The sequence below is a fragment of the Balaenoptera borealis genome, assembly GCF_965194805.1.
Source record: "Balaenoptera borealis genome assembly, chromosome: 8".
Taxonomy (NCBI): Eukaryota; Metazoa; Chordata; class Mammalia; order Artiodactyla; family Balaenopteridae; genus Balaenoptera; species Balaenoptera borealis.
The window spans coordinates 121,055,180-121,077,147 of NC_138865.1; the positions used below are offsets into that span (position 1 = coordinate 121,055,180).

At 56.0% G+C, this 21,968-nt stretch overlaps 1 protein-coding gene and 1 long non-coding RNA gene across 4 annotated transcripts; both read right to left on the reverse strand.

Moving 5' to 3' along the window:
* Positions 1 to 119: 119 nt before the first annotated feature.
* UBAC1 (UBA domain containing 1) lies at positions 120 to 20,084 on the reverse strand. 3 transcript variants are annotated; one of them, XM_082401804.1, is made up of 11 exons: positions 19,776 to 20,084; positions 15,579 to 15,699; positions 14,654 to 14,727; positions 10,803 to 10,910; positions 9,731 to 9,833; positions 9,346 to 9,454; positions 8,145 to 8,364; positions 5,104 to 5,190; positions 4,222 to 4,360; positions 1,038 to 1,067; positions 120 to 690 (listed from the first exon to the last, which is right to left on the reverse strand). In XM_082401804.1, the coding sequence occupies exons 1-11, from the start codon at positions 19,911 to 19,913 to the stop codon at positions 575 to 577; spliced, it is 1,245 nt and encodes a 414-aa protein (XP_082257930.1). In that variant the 5' UTR covers positions 19,914 to 20,084; the 3' UTR covers positions 120 to 574. The 3 variants fall into 3 exon arrangements, with proteins under 3 accessions (XP_082257930.1, XP_082257929.1, XP_082257931.1); XM_082401803.1 differs by having other exon boundaries at positions 120 to 713; positions 19,776 to 20,057; XM_082401805.1 differs by lacking the exon at positions 1,038 to 1,067 and having other exon boundaries at positions 19,776 to 20,080.
* LOC309633256 lies at positions 10,997 to 14,646 on the reverse strand. Its single transcript, XR_014247401.1, has 2 exons — positions 14,099 to 14,646; positions 10,997 to 14,037 (listed from the first exon to the last, which is right to left on the reverse strand). It is a non-coding gene; the product is annotated as an uncharacterized lncRNA (long non-coding RNA).
* Positions 20,085 to 21,968: the final 1,884 nt, after the last annotated feature.

Genomic DNA, 21,968 nt, shown 5'->3' on the forward strand with positions numbered 1-21,968 from the left:
GCGGGGCGGCAGCAAGCGTCCCGGGTGAGGCGGTGCGCGTGCTCTGTGTCGAGCGTGCGAACGTCACCAGGACGCACGCAGCTTCCTCTCTGGCACTGAAATAAGACCGAGACAGAAAATTGGAAAAGGGGAATTTATTTATTAAAGAAAAGTCGTCTGCGAATTCTCCTACTTAAGTTAGTACCCTTGACGTGAACACTTCGGATTGACACATGCCAGCTTCCAAATAACACGTGGACTCGACAAGCAGCGCCTACAGGTCAATTCAAGTAGCGTTTCAAGAGCCCAGAGGGACACTGGAGGGAGGTGACCCCTTCCCGGGGTGACGGCCTTGTCTGTAAACACTGTCAGAGGCTAGAGGCACGGCCGAGCGCGCTGCCGCCACAGAGGTTTTTCAGCAGGAAGATCCAAGCACGAGTGCGGCCGGGCGCCCAACACCCAGGCTGGGGCCCCCTCCGGCCCGCCCTCCTCCCCTCCCCAGCCCAGGGGCACCCCGGGGTCTGGCCGCTCTTCGCAGCCCTTGGCTGGGAAGTAAGAGGCCGCCCTCCTGGGCCCGGCGGCTGGGGCACGCGGCCTACGTGCGGTTCAGGGTCTGGAAAATGCGGGAGATCTGCAGCACGACCGGGCCCGTCTCGGGGTCGTTCATCCACTGGGTGCTGTTCAGCGGGTTCTCGAGCATGTCTTCAAAGGCTGCGGGGACACGACGGGGCTGCCTGAGGGACCGCACCCCGCAGACCCAGACGTGCGGCTGCAGGAACTAAAGGGGACGCCCTCTATAGCCGGGGGCCCAGAAACCCCTTCTAGCCGCCACCCGACAGTGTCTAGTCTGCGGATCAAGGGAGCTGACGCAGGGAGCTGACGCAGGGCACTGCTGCTGGCAGGGCAGGGCGGCGTGCCCGCGCGCTCACGGGCACAGCGATTCTGGAAGGCAGTTTGGCACCAGCTACCGGGAATCTTAAAATAGTGACAGCCTGTGACTCAGTAACTCCACTTCCAGTCCTACCCTGACAAAACAGTCAGATGCAGAAAAGACTTACATAAGGATACTGCTGCCAATTTAATAATACCTAATTGGAAAAATCAGAATGTTCAATGTTAAGGAATGACTTAAAAAAAAAGCTAGCACATTAAAAATGAGCAGTTCTTTGTAATGAAAACTTTGAATTTCTGAACACTTCCATAAAATGTCCGCCCACAAACAGAGGTGCCCCCAGCAAACAGCTCTACAGCCCAGACACACGGCAGCCGACTTGGTGGAGACTCACCAGCGCCGCAGGGCGGACGGTCGCCCTCACGTCTGGGAAGCAGGGCTCTAGGCCAGACCTTGTCACGTCCGCCAATGTCACACCGTGTCAGTGAAAGTGGTCCCAGTTTACGGGCTTCACGGGAAGCATTTATTCAAGGTGCTCACAGCCGCTCAGGGCACAGGGCTCAGCGCGAAAGTCTGATTGCGCTACGTTTATGACCTGACACCCACCGTCCCCCCCCAGCCCTCCTGATTAAAATCCTCTGCAAACCAGTTAAAAATATCAGAAAGAGAATCCAGAAAGATGACGTGGCATCTGAGAGAACGAAATATACAGTGGATTTAGCAAAAGTAATTCCAGAAGGAGGAGAGAGCTGCACAAAACGATGAAAAAAGCATTAAATACGAAAAACCAGAGATGAAGATTTATCTGAGGAAGGACTTTCTTCTGCACGTCTCATGCATTAAAAATGAAAAGTGCGGCATGCGACCAAGGATGCTCCTAATGTATAAAGAGCCGTTAACAAAGCTCTAAGATCAACAAGGCAGCTGAAACACGACGGATGGACGGTGCAGAGGGGACAAGTGAAAGAACACCAACGGCTGGAAGAAAAGTGCTCGAAGGAACAGACGGAGCCTCTGGGTCCCTGTGCGAGGAGTGGGGTTGAGGGCGGGCATCTCAGCCGGACAGAGGCCCCGTAAGCTGTCAAGACGTCACCGAGAGCTTGAACGTCTGCGTTCTCTGACCGGGTCATGTGACTTCCAGGTACCTGTCCTTAGGGAACAGGAGCTGCACCCAGAGAGCAGGTGGAGTAGGAGTAGGTTCAGAAGCAACAAAACGAAAAACAATCTAAACGACCAGAAACAGGGCAACAGTGTTTGTTAAATAACGTGACACATCTATAGAATGAAACACCTGTACCCACTAAAATCTCATTTTTAAAAGAGTAAAACATGCACCAAGAGAAAAGGCATCAAATGGGATGAGAAAATAAGCACGATGAAGTTGCCCTGCGGTGTGGCTGCATCTGTTCCAGACCCCGCAGGACCACCAGAAGGAAACCCCCCGATGAGGGAGGGGTGACTTCTACTCCTTCGAGCTTTTCTGTGCTTTCCAAATGTTCTATAATGACTATTTTACTTCATCTAAAGAGATAAAGGTCATTAAAAATCCTACCGGAAATGTCTTGAGAGAAGTGTGTAGCTGCAGGGGTGCCCACAGGCCGGTGACCTCACAGGCAGGTCATTCTCTCCAGGCGGGGACTTGGGGACTTGGCGGCTGCAAGAGGCCTGGGACCTGGGGCCTGAGGGGGCAGCACTCTGGGCCAGTGTGTGTCCTGTCCAGGTCACCGACTCAGAGCCTGCACACTGGGTGGCACTCACTCCGTGTGGTTTGTTTTAGAAATGGGAGAAACACTCAATTTAGCAGATGTAAAACCACACGGTAATCTCAATACATAGGGAAAAAGCATCCAGCAAAACTGACCACCTATCCATGATTAAGAACTCTTAGCGTCTAAACTGGAGGGAAAGGGGAACTTCCTTAATCTGACCAATTATATCTTCAGAAATTAAAAAAAAAAAAAGCCTACAGCGAATCACACACTCAGTGGTCAGGTACTAAAAGAATCGCTTTAGAAAAGGCTTTGGACAGACCCCAGGTAGAACATATGAATCTCCTGAGGTCACTGAGGAGCAGGAGGGCGGGAAGGTGCTTTCGGTGTGGAAAGGACTGCCGAGCGCCTGGTACAAAGAACGAAAATAAACTCACGATAAGACACATCACGGAAGTACAGAATGTGGGTACAAAGAGAAAAATTCCCTACTTTATGCCACACACACCTCCAGGTAGATCACGGACTTCAATAAGAAACTTTAAAACTACTAGAAAAAGATAAAGGTGAAGGTCTTCCTGACCTTGGGATCAGAGGGCTTTCTTTAAAGATTTACATCATCAATGAAACCGACACATTCAGCTGCATTAAAATACAGGACATCTGTTCATCAAAGTGATAAATAAAGAAGCCAGAAACCAACGAATGATCTTTGACATCTAAATGTCTGTTAAAGGATGAATGCGTGGCAGGCATGAAGAAGTTTCTGAGTGATAAGAAGACGATCCAACAGGGAAAGCAGCCACAAGTCAGGCAGAAGGCCTTTCCCAGCAGAGGTCCTAGAAGAGGCTGAAACTTCTGGAAGGGGCTGGGCCTTAGAGATCAGGGAAACAGCCAAGCACGCAGAAGCACCTGTGCCTGCCTGGGCGGCTGATCCAGGGGGGCCAGCAGCAGGGGACATGAGCTGCTGTGGATGGGGGCGGGGGGGGGGGGTGCCCTTTCTGGAAAGCAGGCTCAACACACACACACACGCCTGGGCCCCGCCAGCCCGGCCCGGGGCACAAGGCCTGCGGAAACCGTCCTGCAACAGGAGCGGCCACAGGAGCGCGCAGACACTGCGGCAACACGGCCGAGGAAGCAGAGGAGTGGCAAACGCTCGCGTGGTCACCGCGGCAGGGGGCGGGGGCGCCCCAGGGACTCTAGGCTGAAGTCGCGTGGCAGGAACACGGTTATTAGTTTTATTATTACTCTTCAAAGTTACAAAGATTATGTACGCTTTTGTATGTATATTCTATCTCACAGTCAAAACAAGTGCCAAAGAAACGCTTACAAAGAGTAAGAGCTACAGTCAACCAACAGCTAGCTTCTCACACGCGGCCCTAAGCTGCTGGGCACCGTCTACACTCTGCCAGACTAGATAATCCACTCTAACTGGTTTTTCACTCCTTGAATGGAGTCGCCGCACAAGAGGCTGTCACACCACGAGCACAACCTGATTTCCAGGCCCTACAGTGACTCGGGCTGCAGCCGCCCGGGACCCTGCAGGGGCAGCTGCTGGGGCGTGGCGGCTGTGGTATCGTCCGGTGACATCTGTGTGGCAGGCAGGTCCCGCCCCTGCACAAGCGCAAAGAAGGCACACACCTAGTAAGATTTTAGGGTTGGTCAGGCCCAGCTGCACCACGGGGTTGTCCAGGATGGCCTGAAACAGAGGGCTGTCGGGGTCGATGCCCTTGTCCAGCTCCTCAGGAGAGGGCCTGCGGTCTCCCAGCAGCCACTCGCACTGCAAACACAAGAGCGACAGCTGTTAGTGCCCTCCGGACCCCATCAACCCAAACACTGCAGCCAGGGCTCCTGGGCAGCTCCCAGGGCTGCCCTGACCGTCAGGGGCCTTGACAGGAAAGCAAGCCCAGCCCGGACTCGGGTGCTACACACGTCAGGACGGGCCGCAGAGAGGAGGCACCAGCCTGGCTTTCCTGGCAGGTCCTGGCGCCGCAGCGCAAGGTAACGGCTGCAGCTTCTCCAGGCCCTGAACCGGGCGCCAGCTTCACCCACCCGAGCGTTGGGAGAAGTTAAGACACGCACCACACACCTGGGCTCTGTCGCGGGAAGCGGCCCTGGGCGTGAGCAAGCACCTCTTGGCCCATCAGTGAGTCAGGAACGGCTAAAGCACAGGCCCACCTCGCCTCCCTGGTTCCTGTGGGCCAGACTGGCTCTATTCCCACAAGTGGACCAAGCTGTCGCCCCCAGCCCCTCCCCAGGCAGCTCTCCATCAGCCATGGGCGCGTGTGCACAGGATGGGAACCATCTTAGCGTTGGTGTAACACAGTCACCCACAGAACATGTACGTTTTTCTGAAAGGCAAAGCCCAGGATTTTCTCAATATGTAAAAAATGGTATACTGTTTGAACCATCTACCCCACTGTTTCACTTCAAAAGCCAAGTAAGTGACTGCGCGGGAAAGTGACCAAGCACACCGCGTGCTCAGGACGCACGCGGCGTCACCGAGGCGCGCCGGGTACTCACGGCGGCGCTCTGCTGGTTGCTGCTCACTCTGAGGGCGTCCATCACCTCCTTTTCATCGAATCCCATCTCCATCAGGGAAACGACGGCCTAGAGGAGAAGCCGCAGGCCTCAGTGCCATGCTCACGGGGGCCCCGGCAGCACGGCTATGGGGCTGAGCCACCTGAGCCACGTCTCACGAGCGGCACCTTGGCAGGGGGTGTTTTAAAGCAACACCATGGGGTTTTCTCTCTCAAGACTCTGTTTCTCTACAGCTTTACTGAAACGCTTCCTGGTTTTCTGAACGACAGAGGGACAGAGCCGGGAGGTGGAGGGCGCGCCAGCTCTTGGCCAGAGGCTCGCTTTCCCACCCCAGGTCCCTCTAGGTGTGTCCCCGTGACTGTCTGGGTAGAAATGTCTTCACAACGTCACGCAGCCTATTCCAGAGGGCTCGTCATCCAGGACGAGCGTGTCAGAGAAAGGCCACATCAGCAATTCGCATTTGAGCGGAGACAAAAATGTCAGTGACTTTTGACACACTTTATCTTTAAAAAAAAATGAAACTAAGATTAATTCTGAACGTATTTAACAAAATTTAAGCTGCAAGTTAAACACATGCTGCTTTTCGGAGGGAACAATGACCCAAGCGCCCCATGTTTGGGGGGTACACTTTTCGGACAAGAGTCACATAACGACACATTCCTTCACTTTATCCTTGACTTTTATTCTACAACCTTTGAAAGGCTCAACTCTGCACAAAAAGGTAAAGGTTTCATCAACGTCTCAAAGGATTCTCTTAATTCTCTGAAGGTCGGACCGCGCCCTTTAAGGCCCTGACGTCACCTTCCCCCCGCTGGCGCGCGGATGTCGGCTGGCCTCACGCCGCCGGCCCCTCGGGTCAGCGTGTGGACGCTCGTGCGGCCCCGGCGCTCTCTGGCCTCGGGGACACCACCCCTTCCACTGTGCTGTCGGTCTGGAAGGAGAACCCACCAGAAGCAGCAGCAGCTGCGGGGGGTCAGGACGGGTGCTCGGCTGGAGCCCACTGTGTGCAGCGAGTTCTGAAGTCAGTGCTTCCTGCCTGGCACCCATTTCCTCAGCCTCCCTGGGCCCCTTCCTACCTCCAGGGCCCCGCGAGCAAGCACAAGGAGCAGAGCCCCCCAGGCGGCAGTATTTTGATGTCAACGTCATACAAAATCGCCCGGAATCTACTCTGAAACCCAAGCACAGGATGGCCTTTGCCACTGGTTTCAATAAAAACCATCCTCTCTCCAGACTTCTGTCCCAGCCCAGGAAATGACGCCCCAGGACATCTGGGGGTGATTCCAGATGCCCCGCCCGCCTTTCTTCCCAGCACTGGGCGAGGGGCCCTGTGCCCACAGGCTCTGCTCGGTCACTGTCCTGTCTACAGCTGGGGGGGGTGTTGGGGGGGGTTGTTAGGAGCAGGGGGTGCAAGGCAGCAAAACGTCTGTTTGGGTGCCAAGTCCAAGCCCTGCTGTCCAATCCAGTCTCCCCAGGATCTAAACGAACGTCTTGATCCTTACGGCCCATCCCCCTGACTGGCACAGGATCAAAGGCCCTGCCCCTCAAGCCTTGACACCCTTTTGGGAAACTGAGCATGTTAAGGTGGTCAAGAACGACACCCAGAGGAGGAAAGGCCTTTAAGTCGGTGACCAAGACCATGAACTACCCGGCGGCGGCCCTGACGAGGCCCACGCAGGACCCCCACAGGAGAAAGCGTGGGGCCCGACAGCACAAGGACCCACCCACGGAGAGGCTGCCCTTCCCGAACAGGGGCCCAAGTGCCAGGCCTGGGCTGGGCTCCCCCAAAGACTACGCCAACGAGACACACTTCCTTCAGGACCGAGAAACTCGGGACTAAAATGACACAGGTACTCTGAACACACAGCAGAACTCAAAAAGGGAAAATCTCGAAGAAACAGAAAGAAAGGAACAACAAACTAGCCTCCCAGAGGGTGTGCCTTGGGGGAATGGGGGGCACAGGCCTCATCAGGGCGGGGCTGGGGCCTAACATCACACACAGGACACCGACCTTGGGTCCATGCAAGGGCGGGGGCTGGAGCTTCAAACCAGGACCCTGAGCAGGGTCTGCCTCCCCAGAGAGAGGGGCAGGGGAAGACCCACATCCCAGCGCCGCGGGTTACACTCTGCATGGCCCAGGAGCCCTGCCGGATGATTAGCACGAAAGCTGGCCCCTGACTCGAGGTCCCGCTCAACCCCGCAGAAGCAAGCTCTGAATCAACCACAGAGGGCACCCCACGGCCCGGCCACTGGGGAGCCCCACAGAAACACAAGCCCACAGGCGAGCCCACGATGAGGCATCACACCCTGAGAAAACCAGGCCACAGGCAGAATCAGGAGGACACGAGGAACCGGAGCCCTAACGCCTGGAGCTGACAGAGCTACGATCTGAAAAAAACACAGAACATCCTCAAAACATGAAAAACAGCCAAGAAGGTTAAATTAAAATTAAACCCTAACGAAAGAAGAGAACAGTGAGAAAGAACAGGGAGACGCAAAAGTATCAAACGTGAGGTGACAGTGAAGAGGTGGCCGTAAAGATGCACACTAAGGTCAGCTGGCCAAGTACAGCCAGGGGCATCGCGACCCCGGGCCCTTGAACCCCACAGACGCCGGGTTACCTGGCGGCCGGAAGCCTGACCAGCCTCCCTGCTCACAAGGCCGTCCCACGAGGTGGGCAGGTGGCCCTCCAGTCTCTGGGCAGCACCCCCGACCAAGCCCTCGGCTCGAGGACACTTATAATACGGACAGGACCCGATCGTGAGTTTTTCAGAAGATGACAGGTGTGTGCACTAACCGTTCGGAGGAACACACAGCCACCTGGATGCCAGTGAGGAAAACTTCAAGCTGAACCCGGGGACTCAAGGGGCCCCAGGCCTGTCTGCAGACTCCTCCCCCGGCCTCGCTTCCTACAGGGCCGGCGGCTCAGCCTGCGGTCGCCAACGCGGCCGCAGTTTCCTCTGCACGACGCAGCCTCGGGAGAACCAGCACCTCCACCTGCCCGACCCAGGCCCGTCAACACGTACCCGGGCGTCTGCGCGGAACTCCCTTTTCCTCCGGATCTTCTTGAAGATCTCCGTCAGCTCGTCTCTGGCCTCCTCGTCCTCCGCGCTGGTCCCGGCGGCAGCGGCGGGGGCGGCCTCGGCGCCCGCCTCTCCCTGCAAGGCCGGGCCTGGAAGCGGCGTGTCTATGGCGGGGTCTTCCGCGTGCTCGATTAGCCACTCCATGGCCTGGGGCACCGACATGCTGCAAGGTAAGACGGGCTCTGTGCAGCACCCCCAGGCCAGGGAACCAGGGCCTTTGTTTCCCCAAGAAAAGCCTCTCCGACTTCACGGCTTCCCTAGCACGAGCTGCCGACCCCTGTAATGAGAATCTAGCATGTCTGGAGCTCTGGCCCTGCCCCAAACTGCCCTGAGGGCCCGGAAACCCGCGGGCAAAGTAAAGGAAACCAAACCTGGGAAGTACACACGAGAGTTTGGGTCCAAAGCAAAAAAGAACATAGCCCCACTGACCATCCGTCAGTTACAGATGATTTATTTCAGATCTGAACATAAATGAAGGGCAAGTAACTAGAAACAAGAGACTACAGGAGGGCTTCCCTGGTGGCGCAGTGGTTGAGAATCTGCCTGCCAATGCAGGGGACACGGGTTCGAGCCCTGGTCTGGGAAGATCCCACATGCCGCGGAGCAACTAGACCCGTGAGCCACAACTACTGAGCCTGCGCGCCTGGAGCTTGTGCTCCGCAACAAGAGAGGCCGCGACAGTGAGAGGCCCGCGCACCGCGATGAAGAGTGGCCCCTACTCGCCGCAACTAGAGAAAGCCCTCGCACAGAAACGAAGACCCAACACAGCCAAAATAATAAATAAATTTAAAAAAACTAAAAAAAAAAAAAAAAAGAAACTACAGGAGACTATTGAGGACACCACCACGTACACTTCTAGAGTTGTCCACGGCCCTGCTGTGAACAGGCTTCGATTTGCGTTCCCATAAAACAACAGCCCAGTGAAACGCACAGAACCATCATCATACGTCACATTCCCAATAAGTGGTTGATTTCCAACTGCCCCGACACACCTGGAGATGCCCAGTCAAGTTACTTCCGGGACGTGCATTTCAGGTCCTCTTTAAACACTCACACACACTGGAAACAATTCAATCAAAGGGTCTGGGTCCCACGGGGGACCCCATGAGACCAAGCCTGCCGCGTCTGGCGAGCGAGGACGTACTGGTTCAGCCGCAGGGCCTTCACGGCTCTGCTCTCGGGAAAGCCCATCTCCGTGAGCTGCCGCAGGGCCGCCTCGTCCATGCGGTCGTCCTCATCCTCGTCCAGCATGGCTGCGGGCAAGACACAGCACTGTGAGGGCCTCAGGCAGCGCCCGGCCGCGTGAGGGGTGCTCGCCCGGGCCCCTCGGAGGGCCGCCGCCGCGTCTGAGCACCAGGCGTTTGTGGCAAATCCCTCACAGCTCAGAAAACCCAAGAGAGGACCATCAGCTCTCGCCTGCATGAACATGGGACGGCGGTGAGAGCGGCTCACCAAGCCTCCACCTATTGGCCCTTTCCAGGTGCAAGGAACGGCCGAGGGTAAGCGTCCACCCTGGGGCTTGCTCCTACCGTTTGCCTTCTTAAATAATTCCACCGCGTCCGGGTTCAGCGCCAGCAACTTCTGTGCCACCTCGATGAGAGTCACCAAGATTTTCCGGAGCTCCGTCTGGAACTGCAGAGAGAGGAAAAGATGCCCAACAAAGCTACTTGGATCTGAGATGACATGCCCTGTCCTAAAATTCCAAATCTGTGAGCCACACGATGTCCAGATAACTGAGGAGAACAGGAACGAGGCGTCTCAGGAGGGCGAAGGAGAGGCTCTGGCTGGCACGGACGGGCTGTGACACGGCCTCCTGCCGGTGACACAGACACACAAACACCTGGTGATGTCGCTCAGCCCTCCAGGCCACGAGGAAGGCGTCTGGCCCACTGGTCACTAAGTGAGCTGAGGGCCCTCCTTTGGCTTCACTGAAGAAAAGTGACTGATTCTACAGACGGGCTCCGCAGACGCAGGTCTCTAATTTTCACCTGCAGCCGATTCATCTTCTCAAAAAGGGGGGCTGCTGGGAATGTCATTAGAACCCCCCCCCGCCAGCCCCCTCCCCCCACCCCCATAAGTCTCGGCCATCGTGAGAGACACACACACAGGCTGGGAAGAGACAAGTGCCCCCGGGTTCCCGGGTTCCAATGCCCTGATCAACAAGGAACTCTCTGGAAGAGATCCTGGAGAGGCGTGTTCCTGAACCGAACCGGCTTGAGGCGGAGACGTTCAACTGGCCCTCAGTCCCGGGGGTGGCCGTCCCCCACTGCCGCCCAGCCCTCACTCAGGAGCACTCAGCTTTGTTAACTTAGAACTTTCCAATCCAAGATAAACAAGAGTCAGATTTCTTTCTGAAAGCTTTTTACCAAATTTAGGACAAAACTAACATTTTTCCCATAGTATCTATCCTTTCAGTCCTGCCTTTCTACGTCTTTTCAAACTTTTTATTTTGAATTCATTTGTTTACAAGAAGCTCCAAAACAGTGCACAGAGTTCCTGTGTCCCCTTTGCCCAGCTCCCCAGGGGCTTCCAGGAACTCCCGCAGCCCCACGCGGTGGCAAAGGCTCCCAGGCGGTGGCCGCAGGCCCCGCGGGCACTCACGTCTCTCATGTTGGTCTGCACCACGGCCCGGTCCATGTTGTAGGAGGGCAGGTTGGCGGTGGCTCGGAAGATAGCATCTCTATCCGGGGCTTTCTGCTCTTGTTTTTTCTAACACAGAAAAGTAATTGGAAAGTCGGAAAGGAGTAAAGGGCAACAAAAGGCAAAACTATGTTTGCTGAATAAATAGCTCTAACCAGGGAAAGAATGAGTGTCCTTGGGAGCTGGAGCCATACACCCCTTGATGAGCAGGGAGGCTTCTGGAGGGTTCTGTGCATGGCCTCAGGGACAGTGGACACAATCGCGGCCTGCTGGCGCTGGAGTGTGGCCGTGTGGGACACAGGGAAGACAGACACTGCCTCCTGCGGCCACAGAATGACCATCACATGGGAGTGACGGCTGGAAGGGTGACCGCAGAGGACCGCGCAGACTGGCCGGAAACACGCACTCACCTTTGCTCCTTCTGGAACCCCCGCATGCGACGGCGAAGGAACAGAGATGGCAGAAACAAAAAGAATAAAGGAAATAAAACTGGGAGAGACAGCACCGAGTTCTCAGAGGACGGCAAACAGCTGGAGGGATGAGGAGAGCTCTGGCAGTAGAGACGGAGGGCGTGGAGGATGGCCTGGGCGACCCCGGGGCCCGAGGGCCACGCCGGAGGGGGTGGGGCAGGGAGGGGGAGCGAGCTGCAGGAGCCGAGAAGCCCAAGCCAGGGGGCCCAGGGGGCAGAGGCGCTGTCCTAACCCTGACGCCAAGCCCAGCCCCACGCCACTCGGCTCCCAGGACGCTGGGCAGGAGGGGCAGCTGCAGGTGGGCGGGCACGACCCGCCAGGCACTGAGCAGCCAGTGAGCTCCCAGGGCCTCTGGCGGGGACGTGAGGAAAGCCTGCGACGTGAACGACAGAGACCAAAACAGAAGCAGGAGAAGTAAAAGAGGGTGAAGAAAGGAGGCGGACAGGAAAGAGAGGCGCCTGAAGAGACAGCGCGCTGTGACGCAGCACTCAGAGGGGCAGCGGTGTGACAGGAGGCCGCGGGGGGTCATCTGAGAGCAAGAGTCTACTTGGAAAATTTAAAAAGCTCTCAGAAAGCGGGTCCAGCATCCAACAGGAGGTCCAGAAAGAGAAAAGACAAAACGAGGGGAGGAAATTAACCAAAACAATCCAGAAAACTTCCAGAAACTCCAGCTTCCAAGTGCCAGGCACAGTGAACGGGGAAAGACGTGCATCAAAGCGAACCATGAAATTTCAGACCTCTGAAGAGTTACCAGGAGATCCTAAAAATTCCAGATGGAATCAGGAAAGAGAAAACAGACCACGCACAGAGGAAGGAAAAGTAGAGCTGACCGGCTCCCACTCGCCACACAGACACCTGGGAGACAGGGCCAAGTCCTCCACCACGCATAGGCTGGCGCTCGCTCAGCAGCCACCGAACGCTGGACGCAGGGCCTCCAGACCCCCTCCTCTTCCTCGATGCTAGAGGGGGTCTGGCCCCACCAAGCCAAGAACACGTCAAGAGCAAGACACTCAACCCCACAGCAGGCACAAGGCGAAGACGGCTCCAAGGCACCCCGTGACCCTGCTCCTGGCAACCACGGCTGCACGGCCCTGGGCCTGCGAGCGGGTGGGTTTCACGCTGGGGTTAGGTCACATCACAGGGCACAGTGACTTGGGACGTGACCCTCGGTGGGCCTGACCTAATCAGGCGAGCCCTTCATCAGGACGGGGCTAACTCTGGCCATCGAGATTCAAAGCAAGAGGGATCCAACGCATGAGACCTCCCGCGGCTGGCTCTGAAGACGCCCTCCAGGAGCCAAGGGTGGCGCCGGCTCACAGCCAGCAGGAAAACAGGACCCCAGCCCTCCAAACCGCAGTAACTGGATTCCGCCAAACACCTGAAAGAGCTGGAGGCAGAGCCTCCCCAGAGCCTCCAGAGAGGGAGGCAGACCTGACAACAACTCCCAAGCTCAGGGCCCAGCTGAGCCCACCCGCCATGGACCCAGTGAGCAGTGCACCACCTGGGGCTGCTCGAGCCGGCAGGCCCGCGGTGAGGGAACATGCAGACACGGGGGGCGCAGGAGGACCAGCACAGAGGGAGGCGGGCCAGCCTGGGCTGCACAACTGATGCGGTGGACGGACGGAAGGATCTGAGGGGCATCTCCCAGGAAGGGGGAGCGGCAGATAGCCTCACACTTGTGACCCTGTTTTCAGAGGGGTTTATCAATTTTGGTGCAGAATCTGAAATATCAGTGATAAGCCTACAGAGAACAAAACAAGGAAGCAATTACTGACTCCAGGAAAAACAAAACTCTACATAAAAAAAAGACAGTTAACCTTAGCAAGCTGCTCACTGCAGAAAGCAACACTTACATAATAGCAACAACAACAGGGATTGAATCTTTGACCAACGTTATGATCTGACGCTCGTGGGAAGAGCTGGGGGGAGGCTGGGGGAGGGGCTACCCAGACCACCAAGAAGCAGCCAATAGCGCCTGAAGTGGAGAATCCAAGAAATAACAATAAGACGTGTTGTTTAGAAATCAGAAAGAGAATCACAGCCTAAAGAATTACGAGGGGCTGCCTTTCGAGTGCGTGACTCAGGACGGACAGGAGGCTACCGACTCTTATTAGAATATCTGTAGTATTATTTGACGTTCTAAATGCACGTGCTACTTTGACTTTAAAAATTAATAATAATTCACAAAACGGACATTAACATTTTACAATATTACATTTTACAAATACGCACAGAAAAAAAGGTGAGGGCCACAGCCCTGCAAGTTACCCAGAGCCGTGGGGGTGATGGGAACCCGCTGTTCACTCAGTCACCAAGGTTCACATAGTTGCCAACGACCAAAACGGTAACCCGAGAACTGGATCCACCCAGCAGTTCTGGGAAACAGGGCTGACTCAGGGGCAGGCCCCGACGGAGTGAGCAGCCGTGCCCGCAGCCGTGCCCGCAGCCTGCCATGCCGAGGCAGGTGTGGCTGCAGATAAGAAGGGCCTCCTCCCGGCCGCCTGTCCCACAGGAGACCCAAAATAGCTCGCTCCACCACCAGGCCCGGGGCCCGGCCCAGAGTCTGGCCTGCTTTCTCTGGGGTGAAGGCTCCCGAGCGTTTTGAAGCGTAAGTAAGAAACTCTACCCCTGGAGCCAAGGAAAGACGGGCGTTGACGAGGCTGCCCCCCAGCGCGGCACTGCTCTGTCCCGGGCACCTGGCCCCAGGGCAGGAAAAGGCCGGGCACCTGGCCCCAGGGCAGGAAAAGGCCGGGCACCTGGCCCCAGGGCAGGAAAAGGCCTGTTGACAAGAGTACATCTTCCACGTACAGATGAGCCTCCTAAACCAGGCTTTCTGAGGAGTGAGCTTCCAGGGCGGCCACCACACAGGTAACGACCGGCACGGTCTCCCCAGGGCGCCTGCACCAGAGGGAAGACTCAGCCAAGTGGCAACTCCAAGGACTGACTCCGCGAAGGCCGGTGCTCCCGGGCGCCTTTGCTGCCGCCCCTGCATCCGTATTCCTTGTTTTGTGGGTGGTCTTTAGCGACTTCCTAACTTCCTTCTGTCAGGACTTGCTTGAGGAGAGGAGGGACGGGAGCTCAAGATTAAACCCGACCCCGAGAACGTGCCGCAATCTCCTCTCTGCAGCACCGAAAGCACAGCCGGTCATCAGACCAGCCACCAGGAAAGGCGTCGGTCAACTGGCCAACCGGCCACAACAGAAAACCCCCATGACCATACCTCCTGTGACCACGGGACCGGCAGGGTCCACAGACAACCAGCGTACAGATGTTTCTTTTCAAGTCTTCAATGTGGGAGACCTCCCCTCACAGAGATATCCACTTCCAAACTCTGAAACTTACCTTTTCTTCTGCTGAGACATCAGCCATCTTGGGGAGCGGGGCTGGAACACGCTTTTTGATCAGCAATAAGACATCTAGGAAAAAAAAGTCCACCGTGCTGGTTATTATTTTACATCCATAAAGTGGCAAAAGGGTGGCAGGCGACCCAAGGACCGAAAAGCAGGGGTTCCCTCCGGGCTCCTCTTCCACGGAGTATCCACACAAGCCCCATCCTTCCTTCGGCTCCCACGTCCGCCGCCCCTGCTCACCTACAGGCTCAGGCCTCGCAAGAACCTGGCTGAGGGTCACCAGAGGGGACCAGCATTCTCGTTCTAAGGGCTTTTTTGTTTTGAAAGTCTGTGAGGTCGGAGCGCCTGGTCTCACCCTCAGAGCTAAGCACCTGGGCTGTGGTTAGGCCACAGTGCACAATGTGGTCGGCGCCCAGCCGGCTCTGGGCTTGCCAACCAGACGCTATGGAGGTCTGCAAACGATATTCCAGCATTTCCAAAACAGACTACTTAAGGGAATCCCACAATTAAAATCGTGCTTTAAAAGACAAGAAAACCAAAGTTTTCTCCCCAAGCGCCTCCACACACAAGCCTCTGAGTGAATAAATGGCTGTGTGTACGTTAAGAGCATCTTCCCAGATGTCTGAAACAACCGCCACGGTTGTACTTTCCAGCCCCCAAAATAAAGCCTGCAGCAGCTCTGGGGACCTTGGTTTTGCTTGGAAACAGAATTAATAACAAAGTTCAATTTGGTTTCCCAGATGCGCGCTGCTCGCTCAGCCTCAGCGTCTGCTGTTTTATTCCAGGGCGCACACTTTCTCTCAATAAAGGAAAATGGAACCGTGTCACGGACGCGTCTCCCTGCTCAGCCCCACTCGGGACGTCCTCTCTGAGGGCGCTGCACCCGTGCCCACCCCCGGCCCGCGAGATGCCCTTACCTTCGTCCTGGACGTTCTCCTCCAGGAGTGTCTTGGTGTCACTCAGCACCCTCTCCGAAGCGGCGTGTACTAATTTGTGATGGGTCACACTCTTGGGGTCTTCTAAGCTCCCATGAGCGCACTGGAGGAAACAACCATAGACGTCGCTTCAAAACAGCAGATCAAAACAAATCATGATAGTAATAACACAGGACCTGACACCCGAAGCCGCACCAAGGACTTACTGGTTTTATTACTAGCTAAGAAATTAAAGCAGAGATGAAACCAGAGAATCCCTGGCAACGGTGGAAGCCAAAGGAAACGCCACAGCACCTGGTCCCCGAGGGCAGCACCCGGCCACCGACCCGCCAAGTGCTTCCAAACAGGCTCACGGCTCTGACACAGAACGCCCTGCTGGTCATTACTGGCTACCCGAATTGCTTCCTTAGTCTAGAAAGATCTGGAGAGTGATTTAAAAGTGAAAATAGCAGGGCCGTCGTTTCCCAAGAACCTAAAGATTTAAGTATGATTTGTGCACTTGTTTCCCTCCTTCCAAGGTAAACGAGAGGCAGCCGAGAGACACAGCAGAGAGGAAGCCGGTCCCCGGGAGCAAGAAGTAGGGGCCTGACCGCTTAAACACCCACAAAACCCCGAGGAGACACGACTAGCCTCGACTCGGCCCCCAGCTCACCAAGCGACGGCCACAGAGGCCCCAAAGCAAGCTACAGATGTGGCTGGCGGGGCCCCTCCTGGGAGCCCGAAGGGGGTCACCTGGCATGTGGTTGTGTCCCACTGATCAGCGGCCCACAAACCCCAGAACACACGTTGAGGGGGTGATGCTGAAGTCCACGCTGGAGGGAGGCCGCTGTGACACTGGGGACATGCCCACCCCAGGGTCCCGGTGCCAGGGTCCTCACAGCCTTCCTCAGTTAAGCGGGGCCGCCTTACCACCTCCCTCTGCCACCAAAGGTACCCTGCACACGTCACTGCTCACCCAAAGAGAGAAGCTAAGCCTGTACTTCACCTCTCAACACTGGCGTTTTACGAGCAACTGGAGTTTTCAGCAATCTAACACTGAAAACAGGAAAAACAGATCGTAAGGGCTTCAGGGCTGTCACAGATGCACACAAAACTGGGGCGGGGGTGGGGGGACACAAAAGTGGAATCCAGCCAATAGTAGGACACACTCTGACCATTTATGACAGACAACGCCCCCCTCCCTGGAATCTCACAATGGCTCTGCTCCCAGAAGTACTGGGTGTGCTGCTTCTAATTCTAAAACTTGCAGGCTAGCTGATCTGCCAAGTTCCTAATACAGTCTATGAAACACAATTTTCCAAAATAATCCTCATGCTGGTTCCTGAAAAAAACTGTACTCTGCAGCGCGTCAACAGGCGCCAGGAACAAAACATAAGCATGAGTCACCCGTACTATGCATGATTACTTCATTCTTTGTTCTCAGCAGAAGCAATGGAGCAAGCTGGGCTGTGACAGCAAAAAAGCCCCAGCAGAGCCCATCGCTGGAGGGGGGAGGCTCTGACACCCAGTGAAGCGCTTCCTCCCCACAAGAGCGGAGACTAGTTTCTCTTACCCTTGATGTCACGTGTCATTTGAAGATACACCTTCATGTGATCTAAGAAACGTTAACAGCCATACTAGCAGGCTACGTACTGGCAACTTCACGCAGGTTTACCACACACAGAAAACGCCTACCACGTCGCAGAGGTAACTCCCTTAAAATCATGAACCTCCTGTTACACAAGATGGTTTACTTTGCCCCTTTCTCCACCATGGTGGTCCCAACCTCTATAATACCAAGAAGGGAAAGGCTACAATAGCGATCCCTTTCTGTAAGAGTTATGATAATAAACCTCAATAATAAAGCAACTTTATTAATTAAACATATATACGTAATAAAAGAGTATAAAAAATAATAAGACTCCCAGGAGTACTGTGGGGGGAAGAAACCCCCAGTGTCCCCTCAAGGTAGAGGGGAAAGAGGAAGGAAAAAAGAAGGCACCAGGGGAAAACCGGGAAGGAGGAACAGAAGCGAAGCAGCGACACCATTCAGGGACTGGTTTCCAGGGTGACATTCAAGTCCACAACTTGAGAACTCTCTTTCCTAACTGATGCCTGCTGATTGGCTCATGAGGCAGCGAACGCTGCCCGCAGAATGGGATGGGCACGGAGGTGGGAGTACTTTCTGACAGCTCAGCTCTGAGTCCCATAATTTATGTCGGCTCTTTGGTTGTGAAACTCCCCTGCTGCTCGGGTCTCCGTACCTGGAGAGATTGCAGAGTAGATAAAATCTCAGGTCAAAGCAGGGCAATGCCAGAAAACATCCCGAGCGATACATCCCAACAGCGACGGGAATAACCAGTTATCAGGAACATAATAATTAGCACCATATGGAAACCGGCTGCCTCGTTAACCCTGAGTGCTCCTGAAACTCCTCGGCGAGTGTCCGTGAATCAAAGAGTTCTCACTTCGTTCCCCTCCATAAGACAACGTTAGGATAGTTACGCCAATCCTCACCATCAGTGAGTTTAACTCAGCGCCACACCAATTTATCGACTCGCTTCTCCTGGCCTGACTCAGCAGGTGACATGCCATGGCCATGCACCTCTGGATTGACAATCTATTTCCGTTTACAGGAACGCCTCGTTTTATTGTGCCTTGCTTTATTTCGTTTCACAGATACTGTGTTTTCTACAAACTACCGGTTTGTGGCAACCTTGTGTTGAACAAGTCAATTGGTGCCATTTTTCCAATGGCATTATTTTTTAATTAAGGTATGTACATTGCTTTTTTAGACATAATGCTATTGCACACATAACAGACTATAGTGTAAACATAACTTTTATATGCACTGGGAAATCAAAAAATTCGTGCGATTAGCTTTATTGTGCTGGCCGCTTTGTTGTGGCGGTCTGGAACGGAACCCGCAGTATCTCAGCAGTGTGCTGGTACTAATCCACACGTCTGTTATGGGCCCACCAAGAGTCTGGCCCTGGGCGTGTGAATACAAATCCAGCCCTCAAGGAGCTTCCGTCCTGAGTGGGTGAGACACAGCATCTCAGGGAGGTTTTTAAAAAATGTACTGGACAAGCAACGAGCCTGGCTCTAAGAACCTGCATGCTTATGGAGCTCCCAGCCTTGCAGCTTACTGCTGTCGTGGTGGTTTTCTAGATGGTGAAATCACCTGACTGGCTCAGAAGTAAAAGAAGAAAGCAGCCAAGTGTGTGAGCCTGGATCCCCCTCCCCCCCTTTTGTGAGACCGAGACCGTTATTCACATCCAGCGTGTTCCAGAAGGGGACTGGCAACCAGAACGCTCCCTGGCCTGTCGTCTGACGGTTACAGAACAACTCCACAGAACCATACTCCCAAGAGGGACCCAACAGTATTTTATAGGCAGCCACTAGAACAGTAACTCTAAGTTTATCCTTGGAGACCCCACTAATAGATACATCACTTATCACATGGAATGCACACCAAGAGGCTGTGGCCTCTTTGTCCTAAATTCTGACATGGAGACACTAGATGGTGCAAAGGATCGAGTTTCCTTAGGCAGCCAGTTAGATAGATGTCTTGGCCTGCCTTACGGAGTCGAGGAGCTTACAGAGGTAAAGCCAAGAACTAGTTCCAAACACTAGCAACCTAAGGAACCGGACAAGGAATATTTCGTGGGAACAAACTTTAGAAAGTGGCCCTCTCGGCGAGAAGCCCCTTCTCCCGGACCTACCCACGCAATCGCTGTAAAGGCCGCTGGGAAGCAGGGGCGCAGGGACGAGTCCCGCGGCCTCACTGTTTTAAGTGATTCCAGCCACGGGGCACCAGTGGCCAGGGCCAGGCCCCGGCCCCCATGCCAGCCCCAGGAAGCAGCTCCAAGCAGCCGGCTCCGTAGGTCAGGAGAAGGCACCTCTCCCGTGGGTCCCTACGTCCTCGGGCACTAATTCCCAGCTCCGGGAACCGCACCGCGGCAGCAAGCGCGGATGCTGGAAACGCTAGAGGCCTCGCTCCGGCGGCGACTTCGCCTCTCCCAGCCTGCGCTCCCGAAGCGCCCCGCCGCCCGGGCTGTCGTCGGAGTTAAACCAGAGGGGAGAGGGTAAAGCGCCCAGCCTGGGACCCGGCTCGCGGAGGCGCGTCCAGAGGGTGTCGGGGGCGGCCGGGAAAAGGGGCGGAGGGAGGGGAAGGCCTGGAGCCGCGGCCGGCCTTACGTGCTTGAGGCAGCGCTCCTTCAGCTTCTCCACCGAGGTGTCCTCGGTCGCCTCCTCCAGCCACTCGGCGCCGTCGGACGCGCAGACGTGCAGCCGCAGCACCTTGCCCGCGAAGATCTTCTCCTCCTGCACGAACATCGCGCCGCCGTCGCCGCCGCCGGGGCCTGCGCCCGCCGCCCGGGCCCTGAAGGTCACCGGGGCGGGCCGGGGGCGGGGCCAGGCCGCCCGCGCGCTCCCTCGCTGGCCGCCGCCGCCGCCCCGCCCCGGCTCCCGTCGGCCGGCCGCCCGCCACTCGCCGCGACCCGAGCCGTCGCTGCGCCCCGCCGCCTAGCCGCCGGGGGCGCGCTGTCGCCGCCGCGCAGGAAGTGCGTCACAGGGTGCGCCCAGAGCATGCCGGGAAATGTGGTTTTCCGGCGGCCGCGCCTCTGGCGGCGCCGCCGCGCCGGAAGTGCGTCACTGGACGCGCCCCCGGAGCGTGCCGGGAGGTGTAGTTCTCGGGCCGCTTCCTTCGTCCCGCACCTGCGCGCGCTTTGCGGTGCGGGCCGGCAGCCACGCGGGAGCCGGGAGCTTGCGAGTCCGTTTTGAGACGGGCTCTTAGTGTAAAGTACACACCGGATCTTGAACAGTTGGGAGGAAAAGAGCATGAAAAATACCTCAACAATGTTTATCTATTGGCTACATGTGGAAATAATAGGATGTATAGGGTTAAATAAAGTATGTTGAAATCGATTTCACCTGTTTCTTTTCCCTTTTTAAAGTTCTGGCTACCAGAAGATTTTAGATTGTCTATGGCTGCTGTCGTGTTTCTTTTGGACTGCATTGCCCTAAAGCAGAGTCTCTCTGAGTGTGGTCCCCAGACCAGCAGCACCTGGGAGCTTGTTAGAAATGCGGGGTCTCCCGTCCCACCCCTATTCCCGCTATCAGGGACTCCAGGGTGCGGCCCAGCGCTCAGGCTGCAGAACTCAGACGGGCTCGTGAGCACCCACATGGGAGGGAGCTGACCTGTGGCCTCAGTACACTCATTTCTGTGGGGTGACAAATATGAACGCTGCAGTTTGGGCCAGACCTAGACCAGGTGACTGACCTGCACTCTCCCATCTCATTCATTCAAGAACGTTTGCTGAGCAGAGATGGATACGGCAGAGTTCCTGTTCTCGGAGGCTGGTGGTCCCAGCATCTCAGGCCTTCACCATTTTATACACACCTCATTTCTCCTATGACCATTGTGACCATGCCCAAATCCTTCTGTCCAGTTTAGCCTCCATGAGCCAGACCCTCTGCTGCTCCCCGAAAACATAGTCATGATTAAGGCTAGAGACCAGGATATAGCCTGGGAATGGGCGCTCTCACGCAGCAGATACAAGTGCTGGCTGTGGTGCCGACACGGTCTCAAAAGACAGGAGACCATGGGGGCAAGCAGGGCCTGGTGGGGTAGCACCAGGGGAGCTTATGGGACACAATGGCATGTGAGGGCTGAGGAGGAGGAGTGGAGAATAATAGGATGGGCAGCCCGTGGAGCACACTGGAACGGAAGGGAATGGTGCTGAGGGGAGGAGACGGGAGGACGGGGCGGGGGGCAAGTGGAGCCGGGTCAGAAGAAGCTCTACGGAAGCATCTGGCCTTGGTCGTGAGGCTGTGGGGAGCTGCAGTGTGGATGGTGGTGACCGAGCGAGGTGGGGGTAGGAGGAGGACAGGAGGGGGTCTGGAGGCAGGAGGAAGTCAGAAAGCTCCCACATGCTTGCAGAGGAGTGATGTGGCGTGGGGGTGAGGGTCTGAACGGGGCAGGGAAGACAGTGGCAGGAGGACGCGAGGTGAGCCTTGACGGGGCGGGGGGCAGCTGTAAACAAGAACAGAGTGAAGAACGACAGGAATGCTTCCAGCTTGGGTGACAGGGTGCACGCCGTGCCACCTCCTGGAGGAGGGGGTGCTGCTGAGAAGGGGGTCGAGCGCAGCCCTGCACCTGCTGACCTGGGTGCGCAGGGGGACCTCCAGGTGGAGGTGGCCAGGGGCAGCTGAGTGTGCAGGGCTGGAGTCAAGGGCAGCTGTCAGCTCGAGGGCAGTGGCTGAGACTGTGGTCCCCTCCCCCGCCTCCACTTTACACAGAGTAGCCTGTGGAGAAAACTGAGGGATAAGGATACCTTAAGGCTCTGGTTGTGGCCCCATGGAGTCCAAAGGGGGGATTTCCAGGAGAAA

Excerpts from the sequence above, each read along its gene's own strand:
- UBAC1 (XM_082401804.1), bottom strand. The coding sequence starts at position 19,913 with ATGTTCGTGCAGGAGGAGAAGATCTTCGCGGGCAAGGTGCTGCGGCTG. Across the intron at positions 5,191-8,144 it reads AGTTCCGCGCAGACGCCCGG|GCCGTCGTTTCCCTGATGGA; the intron begins GTACGTGTTGAC and ends CTTCTCCTCTAG. Across the intron at positions 691-1,037 it reads ATTGGCAGCAGTATCCTTAT|CCTTTGAAGACATGCTCGAG; the intron begins GTAAGTCTTTTC and ends GTGTCCCCGCAG.